Source organism: Thermobia domestica, chromosome 12, assembly GCF_964235325.1.
Source record: "Thermobia domestica chromosome 12, izTheDome1.hap1.1, whole genome shotgun sequence".
Classification (NCBI taxonomy): Eukaryota; Metazoa; Arthropoda; class Insecta; order Zygentoma; family Lepismatidae; genus Thermobia; species Thermobia domestica.
In genome coordinates, this window is record NC_137465.1 from 149968738 (window position 1) to 149983576 (window position 14839).

Here is a 14839-nt window from a genome sequence, read left to right on the forward strand (position 1 = left end):
CAACTGCAAACGATAAGGACGTAGTTGCAAGCGTCTCCTTAATATTCTTCACACAGACCGTTGCACTGTACAGATTCAATCTTTATTAAAACACAAAAAACTTTCTGCTCTCTAATCTACATCTTTGCTGCTTGCTCTTTCTAACGGCAGACAGAAGAAACAATGCATGTATATGTGTGCGTACAAAACTGTTTGAGTTGCTCTTTCATTTGATATAATATTTATAATTGTAAGTTAATTGTAATAGATACTACAAAGTTTCAAAACCCAAATGTTAATTTTGAAACACCCTGCATTACTTCAAATTGTGTCATCCTATATTCATGTCTTTTATATACATGTCATCAGGGCCGGTCCTAGTCAATTTGTCGCCCCATGCAATGGCATAATTTGCCGCCTCCCCCTTTCTCCAGAAAGAACAAATCTTAAAAGTCATGATTTTAAGTATGCTACTCCAGCATGAACAACAAAGGTGAGGGTAAGTGCAGTTGCACTCAGATACTTAATAAAAATGCAATCCCGTCATGTCTTTTTTAATATATATATATATATATATATATATATATATATATATATTAATCGATTACGTTAGTGAAAGATAAAGCAAACACACCTGCAGAGGAAAAATGGTAATCCTTTTTATAGAATTCACTATCGAGCTTTAATCTCAATGTATCAGTTTGCAATTCCAGTGCAACCAGCTCTTTTATCTTTATTTTTTGATTTCCCTTCAATATCTGTTAACATTTTTTTAAAAAAAACTTAAAAACTTGTTTCTATCTTCAGTGATAAGGAACTTGTTTCTGACAAAAACAAGACTACTTTCATATCAAAACTGTGATAACTTACTAAATGGAACAGATATTCACTACTATTCGAGAACTGAATTCTTGCACTTGGCAACAATCAAGCAATTTGTGCTCGGATTTATTCGACCATTTGCTTTAGCATTGTCCATGTGGCCTTAAACTAATGCAACCTAAACGTAATTTATAAATGTAGTATTCAAATAGAAGGTCAGCTTAGTAAATGTAACTACCATCATCATGAAGTCTGTTTCCAACAAGAAATATTTAATTTAAATAATATACTTATGACAGATTTTACCGGATCATCCAAACTTGCCGCTCCACGCAAATGCACGTGTTGCATATATGGTAGAGCCGGCATATCATATATATCTAGTCGACAAATTATTTATATATGACATTTAGAAAAATACTATTAGGCAAATTAGTATTAGTTTTTACCTTTAGACAAGTTATTTGAATTTTATACTGTTCGTGACATTATTTTCGTACTTATTAAAGGCCTGCTTTCACGAAAAAACAAAATTTCATTTCTACTTTTGTTTCTTAGTTGATATTGATGAAAACTGCTGAAACCCGAATTGTTAATAGGTATGGCATTCATGTAAATTGTAAAATATTTGTAGCGTATCAGTATCTAGCGTTTAATTTATGTTGTATTTTACGGTGATTATACCTACATAAAAATATTTAATACTTAAATAGACGTAAGATGCATTAGAAATGACTATTTGAAAAAAAACGAAATTTAGAAAAAAAACGAGAGGCAATGTTTTTTTCTAAAAAAAAAAAACGTACATTTCTGAAAAAATACGAACGGCTTTTTTTCTATTTACAACACTAGTTGCGACAACCCATAGTCTTGTTACTCAGCAGTTATTGGAGCCCCCATACAGCGATAGGATCTCAGCGTACATAAAGGTTATGTGGAAATATAAAACTAATTGTCATGTAAGTGCTTCTTTCTTTTTTGGGTAGCTCTTTGCAACTTACTGACTTCTTCGTATCACAGACACTTTTTTTTTCTCTTAAGTACACCCCAGAATATCACAACAGACAATTCTGTACTCAAGAACTAGTAACTCTTGATTAGTATGGTTATATTTCCAGTATTAAAAAAAAAAAATAAATAAAAAATATATTAACCAGTTAACTTAAAATTTCTACTCCTAACATGCATGACAAGAAAAGGGATTCAGTGGTTCCGAATCGGCTGTTTACTAACTTAATCACCTTATGTATTTTTCATAATTTTTCTGTGCGTGGTTTAATCACAAATTTTGTTTCCAGAAGTCTTCGAGAAATGGCAGTCGTGTAATCTCAATGAATGACCTTCCTCGGGTCTGTGTTGAATGCCAGTGTTTGGATGCAAAAATAGTACAACCTATGTACCCACGTAGATTGGTTAAAGCAACGTGTAGATTATCAACACCTTTGGAAGAAATGTTCATCAACTGCCATAATCATCTCACCGTGAAGGTAAAAATTGAAAATCAGTTTCGTTTGTTTGTAATTTCGAGTTTTCTTTTCAAGTAACAGTGTAAAACTCTTATAAAGTTTTGAGCAAATTTCTGTATAATCTATAATGCAATAATCCAACCTATTTCCACTTTCTTATAAGATCTACTAGGTAGAAGTATGTAGATATAATCGCAACTTCGTTACGCGACGCCATAGCATTACCTTCTTCAGACTATAATTTCTTTCGTAGATTGTATTTGTATCATTTTGGGACATGAATAGATAAATAAATAAAACATATTGGAAAGAATGATAAATTAGAAGCCCGGTGGTGGCACTCGGCACTTCTTATTTTAACTTTTCTGCATTTTTAATATCACGGATACTTATAAATTATTTCGTAAAATTTCAGAACTTTGTATTAAGAATTCTTTTATTGTGTTCTTGTACCTGTATTGGAATGTCAAGATCAGAATTCCAAAATTATATAAAATTAAGAAAAGAAAGGTAAAAATATCCTACCTTTACAAATAAGGAATACAAAATACCACTTTCTTTAAAACTGCAGAATCACTTAAATAATTGTTTTTCCTTTATTTCATTTAAGTGTATATTAGGGTCTGTTCTTTTTATTTTTATTTTTTTATTTTTTATTTTATTTTTTATTTTAATTTTTTTGACCAATTAGATCGTAGATGAACATTTCAGTTTCAATCTAGTGTATCAGTTGTCCAAAATGTAAAAAATCTTAACTTATTCAAGATGTTTTTCGGTATATTTGCAGCTTTCGTTGTAGGTAATGACAATGAATACTAATCGAGTCTATCAATAGATGTCAAGTAATTTCGCCACTTCGATGATAACGGAAGTGCAAGCTTTTAAAAGTTACATTTCAGTTTCAAATAGGATGGTTAATCGTTTTTTTAACGTTTGACTATTGTCGAGAATCTCTTGCTTCGAAAACTTAGTATTTTTCATTTTAGGTCAACACAGGATATAACGATTGTAAGTTACTTATGTAGCTGATTTCTTTGGTTAGGAAAAATTCAAACTGGTTGAAGCAATTTTTCTTTATATTTGTATCTTTCATTTTAGGTAATGGGAATGAGTAGTAATATAACGATAGAAGGCCATCAGACTACAGTATTAATGCCTGGAAACTTTTCGTTCTACAGAAAACGTTTACTTTTCCCTCAATATTGGCAGAATCCATTAGTGTCAGTATCAGAATACATAGTTGAATTAGGTAAGTGATACTAAATTTGAATTTACTAAAACGTACTGTAATTTCATTTACAATCTATGTAAGAAATTTTGGCATCTTTTTCTACATCGAACTTACACTATGGATTAAATTACGTTGAATTTTAACGATTTAAAATGTGTGACAGTTCGGAGGTCTAAATGGCTCCTGGTTTTCCGTACCGGTTTGTCTATTGGTACACTCTCCTGTCGTTCTTCTCACCACCTAAACATTTTCACTTTTGACGGCTGAGTTGGATGATAATTTCACAGTGGTTAGAGGTTAAGCCCTCAGCTCTGATGCGTGAGGTCGTTTATTCAATCCCACCTTGCGCCAAGTGAGAGCTTTGTACTGGATAAACACCGTGTGTAGGAGTTTTCTCGGGGTTCTTCCGTTTCGTCCCACTTCCTTCATTCCATCCTTTCATTTATTATCATCGTTACTATCGCGTACAAGACAAAAGCATGGGACGTGAAACTGAAAGATTTCATTTTTTCTTATGTGACCTGGTCTGTATCACAACGGATATTTGCTGTGTGTGGATAAAACCAGTGACTGTGGGTCACGATGGCCCGCTAGCAGAGCTTCTTTGGTGCAAGGGTCTCTGGTTCAGTCCCAAGCTAGGTGAGTTTGTGAAGACAACAACATCGTGTCCAAGAATTTTCTCGGGTTTCAGGTTCTTCCTACATTCTCATTTCACTAATTCATTCTCTTTGATTAATCTCTCCTCGAAAAGGCATAATTGTGGGACGTTTAACTATACACTCCTTTTCATTTCAACCCAACGATTGAAACATGTTGGTTGCTTCTTGCTTTGGGATTAAGGGTATATGAGATATGGATTTATAGCTTACCAGAGAATGGAAGACGGGATCCCGTGCTTCAGAGGCACGCGAGCTAACTATTAAACCAGCAGAGAAGCGATGAACTCTCACCGGAACTCGAACCTGGGTCTCCCATTCCGAATACACTTATGGTAACAATATAACCACAATGAAACTAATCACTTAAGACATAGAACATCATCATCATCTGGCATGGTCTGGGGCACTTGTAAGACTTGTCTGTCTCAATTTCACATCCTGCTTAGGTCATGGATGTATTGTTCATGCACAATTCATTTCATAATCGTTCATATTTGTCACTTTTAGCCTAAAGAGAAGAACTATGAGAAATAATACTCCAAAATACTTTCCGTGTGCTTGGGTTTTCTCGGGGTTCTCCCGTTTCCTCCCACTTTCTTCATTCCACCATTTCATTCATTACTCATCATCACCGTCTAGCCTAGCCGTTTTAGCCTAACTGGCGTACCCGTGGGACGTAAAACTCAAAGATTTCATTTCATTTTTCCAAAATACTATATATACAGGGTGATTCAATAAGAACGTACCAGGCCTATATCGCAGCTAATACTACATGTAGAGCCTTCAAACAAACAAACAAACAAACAAAAAAAAAATGTATGTGTAGAATGCAATAAAAATAGTAGCGAGACCAGTGGCGTCTCGTGAATACCTCCAACGGGAGGTAACTTCAAAATTTGAAATGGAAAGCTGTATAACTGTTGGAATCGTTCGAAAGGACATTACATGTCATGCAACTTTTAGGAGACAAACTTTGTCATATCCTTTCCCATTTAGCCGCTAGAGGCGTTGTTGCAGACTTGTATCTGACTACCCGTAGCAGGCCTTTATCTCAGCTAATACTGCACGTAGAGCTTTCAAACAAAAAATTGCAGTATCAAATCGTATGTGTAGAATGCAATAAAAATAGTAGCGACACCAGTGGCGTATCGTGAATATCTCCAACGGGGGTCATCTGCAAAATTTGACATGGAAACAGGGGTTGGTTGTGCCTCCATTGAAATAAGCGCACAATGGGAGAAATGTCGAGAGGAAACACGTTGTCATATTTCTTCCTCTGTGGCAGCAACACGGTCGCATTACTAGGCGAAAGTCAAATGGTGCGAGGGTGTCCCCAGTCACACCAGGCGAATGCCGGGAGGGTACGTGCAAACCATGCCCTGGCAAACAACCGCCGACGCCTTTGCAGGATTAATTTGGGGTCTAAGCCAAGGGTAGCCCAGACCCACAATAACGTGGACGCGCGATGTATCTTGTGTGCGTACGTACAGTATGAAATATCTTCCAAATCCGGGACCATGTGTTGTGGGCTTGTTTGTCGTTGTTTCGAACAGCACACTCATTTATCGTTGCCAGTGATTGTATGGTGGTACTCTTGTAGATCCAGTAGCTAACACGTACATGACCTTGCTCAAGACATAGTCTATGCGGCCTCGAACAGGCGATTGCTGCTATGTCAGTCAGAGGGCAGAAGGAGCAATGCTGTAGCCAAAACAGGTAACACAAGCGTGTAGAGTCCGAGAGTGATTAACCTCTGCAGTGAGTTAAAGTGGTCAGTGTACTGGACAAGGTGTCGTGCAATGAGTTCTACTACCCCTGTGCATTACAAGCTCGTGACGGGACGAATACGAAACTTCCACAAGCAGTGAAACCTCTTTGATTGTGTTGATGTTTGAGTGATTGTAGTAAGAAGTGTCGGTAGAAAATAACATTCATGTGGTATACGAATTTGGAGGCATTCCAAATGCTCATGATTTTAGGGAAATGCCGGGAAAATTATAGAGCTGCAGCTCGATTATACGCTGAACGCTGCTGCGGAGATTAGCAGCACTATTGCGGCAGACAGGCAACATGCGTGGACGCTATGGTGTCCGGAGAAGAGTCGTACAAAATGAAGACGTTGCCATTGATGTACTTGCCGCTGTTGCAGTAAATCCTCATGTATCTTCGCAGCAGATCGCACGAGATCGTGGTATCAGTCAAGGTAGTGTCCTTCGTATTCTGTGGAAATCACATTTTCACCCGTACCACCTCTCTCTCTGCATCAAGAACTAAGTGATGCGGACTGTAATTTACGGCTTCTGTTCTGCAATTAGATGGTCAATCGCGTGAGAGAACATCCGAATTTCATTCGCTTCATTTTATGGACTGATGAAGCGACATTCTGCAGTGATGGCAACGTGAATTTCCACAATACACATTACTGGGCAGCGAAGAACCCTCACTGGATGAGAGAAGTCAATCAGCAACACCGATGGCGCATTAATGTGTGGGGTGGCATTGTAGGGACTCAGGTCATTGGGCCATAGTTTTTTGCTGGTCATTTAACAGGTGCAATGTTTCGTGATTTCTTGCTGCGACACCATCTACAGCCGCTATTGGAAAACGTACCGCTCCACATATGTCAGACGCTGTGGTTTCAATTAGATGGCTGTCCAGTCCATAATGCTGCCATATATAGGGAAGAGCTAAATGTTCTATTTCCGCAACGCTGGATCGGAAGAGGTTCCAATCCACAGTTTCCTCCGCGGTCGCCCGACCTTACTTGTATGGACTATTTTTTCTGGGGTCGAATTAAGGATCTCGTGTATGTCAACCGACCAACTACAACTCGCAACATGCAAGACCGCATTACAACCGCATTCCGGACCATCAACGTGGCCGAGTTGGAAGCTGTTGCTCACAATTACGTGCAGCGAATAAATCGCTGTATTGCTGTTCGGGGACATCACTTTGAACATTTGTGAAAGTCAGGGGGCGTCGACTACACTCCGCAGAAGGTAAGCTGATTCTTTAGCTCTTTACTCATCTTTCTCCAATGACTTGATTGCAACGCCTCAGCTTTCTGTCCCCATGTTTTGTTCCATGCTTTGGCAACAGCACATTCGGTTCGTCTTTCTTCGTTGCAACCAATAGTTTCTTCTTCCGTTTTGTTATAGCATCGTACATTGTCCCTTATCATAGTTCTCCCCATCCACTGCGCTTCTGTTGCAGCCATACGGAAACAACTCTCTTTAAATATTGCGTATGTCAATGGTTCCCTATTTAGAGCTTCATTCAACAGTATGTACCCTCCCCCCGTCGTGGTCTCTTGCTGACGCCATTGTTGTCGCCAGTTACACGGTGTGATTCCGTGTATGTACAATTGTACGTCTCGTTCATTTCAGACCAGTATTTACTCTTCCCTTTGGTTCCGCATGCAGAAACTCTCGCATCATCTGACTTTGACATCGTAATGCGATCGTGTTGCTGCCACAGAGGAAGAAATATGCTAACATGTTTCCTCTCGACGTTTCTCCCATTGTGCGCTTGTTTCAATGGAGGCACAACCAACCCCTGTTTCCATGTCAAATTTTGCAGATGACCCCCGTTGAAGATATTTACGATATGCCACTGGTGTCGCTACTATTTTTATTGACGTCTACACATACGATTTGGTAATGCAATTGTTTGTTTGACGGCTCTATGTGCATTATTAGTTTAGATAAAGGCCTGCTACGGGTAGTCAGATACAAGTCTGCAACAACGCCTCTAGCGGCTAAATGGGAAAGGATATGACAAAGTTTGTCCTCTAAAAGTTGCATGACATTTAATGTCCTTTCGAACGATTCCAACAGTTATACCACTTTCCATTTCAAATTTTGAAGTTATCCCCCGTTGGAGGTTATTCACGAGACGCCACTGGTCTCGCTACTATCTTTATTGCATTCTACACATACGATTTGGTAATGAAATTTTTTGTTTGAAGGCTCTACGTGTAGTATTAGCTGCGATATAGACCTGGTACGTTCTTATTGAATCACTCTGTATATGTATAATATATCGTGTTCGTTATAGCTCTGGAAACATTCCACAGTATTAATAAATCGAAACTAACCAGAGCACCAAATATATATTAATAATAGTTGTATAACAGTTTTGGCACAGACGAACACGTTTTGAAGACTCGCTGTAGAAAACAATGTAAGTGCCACCTTGCAATTATTTCACTGATTTAATTTTTTAAAATACGTTTATGCATTAGTTAGATTTTTATACTTCATTATATGCTATGTTATATTTTTTAGCAATTATATTTTCTGTTTTTTGACGCTTGGGCACAATTTACTATCTTTTGTCACTACTGTTATAGTAACTTTCGTTGTTAGCACTTACACTGTTTTCTACAGGGAGTCTTCAATTATTATTAATATATATTTGGTGTTTTGGTCAGTTTTGTTTTATTCTGGCCCGGTCACAAATTTTTATTTTGTAAAATTTAATTACAAGCAGTCCTTGACCTATGTAAATTCATATTATGTGTGAAATTTCTAATATAAGTACTAAAACTTACGAAAAGTACTTTCATCTGAAGTGATAAATAGTATTAAATTTCTAAATTCTATGGTCAGATTTATCTAGTTGTGAGACATGAACTATGTAGGTTATAAATTAGTTAATTCTTTTTTACTATCGCCGTTGTTAGAATATAATTTTATCAGTCGTATTTACAAAGCATATTATTTAATTGGGCTTTTGCATTGCAGTATCATTAAACAGTGTTTTTTCGATTTTTTTTTTTTTTTTACACAAGTTTATGCAATCTTAGGTTGTGATAAAAATTCGACAACGTAAATTTCAACTCAGACAACTTACGGGCCCTGGAATGATCTATTTACGAAAATCGAGGAGTGTCGGTAGTTACTCCTCGATACAATAGCTGATACAATAAAATATTTAAAAAAAAAAAAATTTCTCTTTACTCATCAACAGTTTAATGCTAAATTCGTTCTAAACTTGAAGAAAATAACTTATAATTTCAGAAAGTTGTATCTATATTTATTTATGTGCAATATCTTTGGTATTTGATGTCTTTACTTAAATTCAATATTTTTAAAATTTATTTATCGTTATTATTATTACTATTTACATTCTTAAGAAGTTATATTATCAGGTTAAAATTTTACTATAATACTCAGAACTTCAACTTCCGTAAGAAGATTTCAAGTGCTTAGCGTTTGTTTTCTTGAAAAAAAGAAAAGGAAGAAAACGCTTTTTTATTTAAGTGACACTGCATCATTTTGATACTGTGGATTTTTCTAGCTTTGTTTTTATTGTTTAATTAAGCGAGTTTTGCTCCTAATTGAAAGTAATAATCATTAAGACACAGCTACCAGTTATTTTATAAAATCATAGACTGTTCAAAAACTTTTTTTTCCGTTTTAAGTTATTCATATAAAATTTATTACTTTCGTTATCTTTTTCAGATAATTTTACCGTCACTGCCACAAAAGCTAAACTTTTTGTGATGTACTATATTGCAAAGTCTGTACTCGAATCAAGGCCGTACGTGGACGTTGTTAGTGACTCGAGCTTGTTATGTGACGCAGCTGTTGGCACAGGTAATTTGGTAAAGAAAATTAGATTGTATTTTAGATGTCTTGAGATCCCAGCAGTTTTAAAGTGGAAATTCGTGTAAATAAATATGCAGCCCATTAACACAAAACCTTATTAAGGGAAGGTGCTTACTCCATAGCAGTTCAGAATAAAATAGAATTTGGTTTCATTTCTATTTTGTAATCGTAATGTTTTTTCGGGTCTGTAATACAAATTAGTTAAGTAAGTATTAAAATGCGTAACATTTGATCAAGGCATTTGACGACCTTAACTTCTTCGCACAAAAATTTTTGATCTTTTATATAACTTCTGCGAACGGTTAAGGCAGCTCTTTGTATATAAAATTTTTAATCACTTATCAAAAAATTAAACTTTCCGTTTCTATCCACATAGTCTTCGTAGTGAAGAATGCTGTGTGAGTGGGTTTTCTTGAAATATTTCAGTGCATTGTATTTTATCAGTTCATGAATTATTTTGTCATTTTCTTTAGTCTAAATAGCATTATTATTGGGTGCTAAACATTTTATATTCATTTTTAATTATCAAGTAATGAATGATTATTGATTAGATATGAGAATATGATGACTTGTGGATATAGAGTAACTTTATCATTGAAATATACGTACTTAAAAAAAACAGATCATTGGATGACTGTGTGCAGCAAGTTATTTGATTCATATCGGACTGATTTTGATGGTACTCACCATACGAGAAACTTCCCCGTCCTCATCGATAGTGGTCTGTGCACTATTATTCAACATCCAGGTTTCCATTGGCGAAAACTGAGGCGAGGTACGGCCAAAGGAACTTGGTCCTAATCCTCCTTGCATGCTTTCCAAAGACCAACGAAAGGGTGCGGACGCCGATGTTGAAGATGTCTTTTCAACAGTCCTAAGCCATAGTTTCTATTAAACTCGCATCATCGCTCTCTACAGAAACGTCTTGAAATAGAATAACACGAATTCCTAATTCCCGTCTCATTTCTTGATAAGAATGCAGGAAAGACTTAAAGACTTGTCCATGTGGATCCTCACCTGATTGGCGTGCGCATCAACTAGATTATCAATTCAAAAAGATTAAGGGATGTCGATTCAAAAAGATAGGTGTCATAATAGATTCCTGGAGGTATTTCGTATGCATTTTCACCCATAACAACAATAAACTCACACGGGAAACTTTTTCTGCAGTGGCGAACGAAGTTGCAGCGTCCGTTTGCATCACTGTCACAGTATGTTAGTATCCGAGTGTATTGTCTTCATTTGGATACCATCAGGTGGTTTTTATACAATTGCGTGCAGTTCGTTTTCTGTTCTGCAATATGGATTGGGAGAAAATGGTATACACGGGACTTGCGGATGTAACTCAACCTGAGCTCCTAACGAATGACTCTGTTCACAGTTGAAGACGTCTAATTAAATCGTTAGTTCATCGCACGTTGCGACGATGGATTTTCCTGGCATGCCAATCGGCGGATTCCCTGCAGCGCTACGGGTATCACTTTCCTTGGAGCCTTTTTCCTGGTACTTTTCGTGAGCAACTTGTTTTGCCACGGGCTCCCGGTGTAAGCAATTTTGGGCCGCAGCAGTCACTCCGAGTATGAACCACTCTCCCGACATCGTTTCACTATGCATATATTGTAAGATCCCCACATCATGACAAAAGCACATGTCAACACAACACGTGTTATTGATTGTAAACAATGTAGCAGACGAGAAGCCGAAAGACATCGAGGAAAGCCAAGGACCTCAGGAAAGGACCCGAAGAGGACAGATAAAAGCCCAACCACCGAGGGACCTGGCATCAGTCGACCAACAGATCTTAACCTATCCTAAACCCTGGAGGCTCCTATGAAGCTAAGGGGTCATCGTAACCACAAACAATCCCTGGAGGCTCCTATGAAGCTAAGGGGTCATCGTAAGCACAACCAATCCCTGGAGGCTGCTATGAAGCTAAGGGGATCACCTTAAATACCATACCTCGTGAGGACTGCTATGAGCAGAGGTTTCCTAGAACCGAATCTTTGAGAACCCTGGAGGCTGCTATGAAGCTAAGGGGTTACCCGTACAGAACATTATAACCTGCAAATCTTAGTCATTATAGAGACACTTTGTTGTTAGAACTTTTGTAAACACAAAAGACTTAATTTTATAATAAAATTGGTGAAGGGATAAAATCTCGGTCCATTATTGACTCTACCCATAAAACATTACAATATAGAAAGAATGAGCATGGAAAAGAACCATGACATAACGTTTTCAACATCTATTTAATTGGGCACAATTTGGTGACACTCAACCCCCAGCAAGTTCAAACACATTACTGCTCACGATAGCGGACGCTTCATTCTAGCGTCATTCCCTACATAGCTATAGTGTTCCTCATTCAGTCCAATATTAACAGAACAACCTCTGTAAAATATAATTAAAAATAGTATTGCAAAATACTGTATTTGATTTTCAAGCAAAGGTTTTCTCTTAGTAGAGATATATTACACTTTATTATGTCTTGATTGTAACGATGAAGCATATTGAGTTACGTTGGTTGTTTTAAACGTATACTACCATGTTCGTTTTAGTTACATTTTTTTCAGTCTCTTCACTACGGATAAAGAATAATTCTCTGTATTCTGATAAAATTATTTTAAGATCTCTTTTGGAAGACATGTTGAAAGAAAGTTTGTTACATATTGTTATTTATCTGTGATATTTAAGAAAATAAACTTCGAAATGTTTCATTATTTATTTTACGTGGCTTATATTTTATATTTTCTTTCCAGATTTGCCATATTTGGAATTGTGTATAGAGAATATTTCGTGGAAACATATTGTAACAAAATTGGTAGTTTGTCACCGAGGGGATTGTAAATCAATTCGGGCGTTTGTACTAAAACCAAAGTCAGACAATACAAGACTGCAGCAGGTACTTGTATTGTCTGGTCCTGAGTCAGTGAATGGCAGAGATTTGGATGCACCAACTGGAACAAATGCTGATGATGAAGCGCTGTTTCAGGCAACATTGCAGTATCCTGTATCAGTAGAAAACCAATCGTGTGAAAGCGTCGTGGTATTTAGACTGAAGGAAACCCATGTATGTGTTGATCCTTTGTTTTGTGAATGGATGACATATACTCCAAAAACAAGAAAGCAATACACAACAGTGCCAAAACTAAATATTAAACATCAGACATCTTCGGAAAGTGCTCAGTCCGTAAGAAGGTACAGGAAGACCTCAGAAGTGGGAACTGAGACAGCGAAACAGTGGGCGCCACAATCAGCTCCATCGGTGCACAGTTCTGACAAAGAAAGAGAGAACTCGCATGCTAATGAAAGCACAAGTAAAGCTATTTCCACAAGTGCCTCTCAAGAAGACAATAAAACGTCTGGAAGTGGTGTGACATGGAAGGAAATATTTTTGCCATGGTTCACAACTTGGCGTAGCCTTATAATCTGTGGAGATTTAGAAGGTGGTATTATTTTTCTGCCTACTTTTAGTTTATCATCTCTAGATGCTGCTAACATTGAAGAAACTGTAAAGAAATCATTGGATGTAAATGAAAATCTGGAGGTTGTTTTGTTACGACTCCCAACAATAACAATTCGGAATGCTTCTCAGCGCCAAGGATTGTTCCAACACACGTCTGCTCTTCCCGTGAAGTTGCCGAAAAATCTTTGGGAACCAAGTAAGTAGTGACTTACATTTACTGTATTTATTTTGGCTAATAGGAGATGAGTGGTGATCTTACTTGCTTGAAGTAGAAGCAGTTTTCATTTATTTGTATTAACGAAACATTTACGTATTCCTTTGCACCATATGTAAAACTCACCAATTTAAGGATATTTTAGTATTTGTTGCCTCCATTTGTTCCATAAATAAAGGAAACAAGGGAATACTGTTGTAAGATTGGCTGTTAGTACTTGTAGTACTGAACAAGCAAAATACGGTAATAAATGTTCTTGAGTTAATGTCTATCCATGAGTAATTTGTGTAGATATTAGATATGGCTTTATAGGGTGACGTCTTAGAATTGAACGAAACATTAAGTATATTATTTACACCTTTCATAAATTTTCAGTAATTTTAGTATTGGAGAAAACAGATGAAGTTGATCACTTTGATAGTTAGTCGAATATCGATAGATGTCGTTGCCAAATGGTACTTATTCGGTGAATTTCTAGAGAAAAGCTAATTGACTGTAAATGTAAGTTATTCTTTAACCTTAGTTAATCTGATGGTTTCATACAATTATTCATAGAGACAAACTCCTATTCCGTTGATGTATTGAATGAATATTTGTCTCCTCAAACGAGTAATGCTACGAGTACGTCGCTTTCCTCTCATCATCAATATGTATGGTGAATAACATATGAAACAGTAATGGCAAAAAATACATTCTTTATGGTATAATTGAATTCATTACTGTAATCGCGGAAACCTGTTTTATCTCCCAGGAAGAATTCATTTCATGAGGGTAATCTTTTCCTGATTTCTACCGTTTCTACGATCGAGTTGGGCATTTTTGTGTGATTTTCGACTTGTAACGGTGTCCAGTTTATGAAACTTTATATAAAGCAAATCTTTTTTCTTATAGTATGAAATTGTCAAATAAAGTGTGCCCCCTATTCGAGACACGTCGATGTGTAGGTAAGGCTTGATATTTTATCGACTTATGTATGTACAGATGATGCTGTAATGAGTACCATGCCCCAGTCGAGTCTCTAAGGTCGAGTACGATTTTCAGAAGATGGTTAAACTTACAGTACCTCTCCTGGGTTAACCCCAGGCTTTGTTACGATGAATACTTTATGCTTTATGACCTCACCGCCACTCATCCGAAGTTAGAGTGATAATCAAGATATGCTTAAATGCACGGAAGACCAAAGTCGTCTTTCCAGTAAATCACTAGTTGGAATAAAGCGTAATGGGCTCATAGTATTACTGACAACAGTTCTCCTCATCCCTGAGTGGTTGTTAAACCCTTCAAAAGACGGCTAATAGGACGCTCCCATTGCACGATCGGCTTATGCCCATCTCCCAGATATATTAATTGGTGAGGGAAACTCTTCTAGCATGTAGGAGTCCACCAGTGT

At 36.9% G+C, this 14839-nt stretch overlaps 1 protein-coding gene across 5 annotated transcripts in view; it reads left to right on the forward strand.

The window, feature by feature from the left end:
- Vps13B (vacuolar protein sorting 13B) overlaps window positions 1-14839 on the forward strand; it is a 218443-nt gene that overhangs the window by 52549 nt on the left and 151055 nt on the right. For 4 of the 5 annotated variants that reach the window (XM_081734267.1, XM_081734265.1, XM_081734269.1 and 1 more), the window contains exons 14-17: window positions 2100-2288; window positions 3366-3516; window positions 9623-9757; window positions 12529-13431. In XM_081734267.1, coding sequence (XP_081590393.1) covers window positions 2100-2288; window positions 3366-3516; window positions 9623-9757; window positions 12529-13431 — 1378 coding nt within the window. The remainder of the gene's footprint in view (window positions 1-2099; window positions 2289-3365; window positions 3517-9622; window positions 9758-12528; window positions 13432-14839) is intronic. The other variant, XM_081734268.1, reaches the window with a different exon arrangement.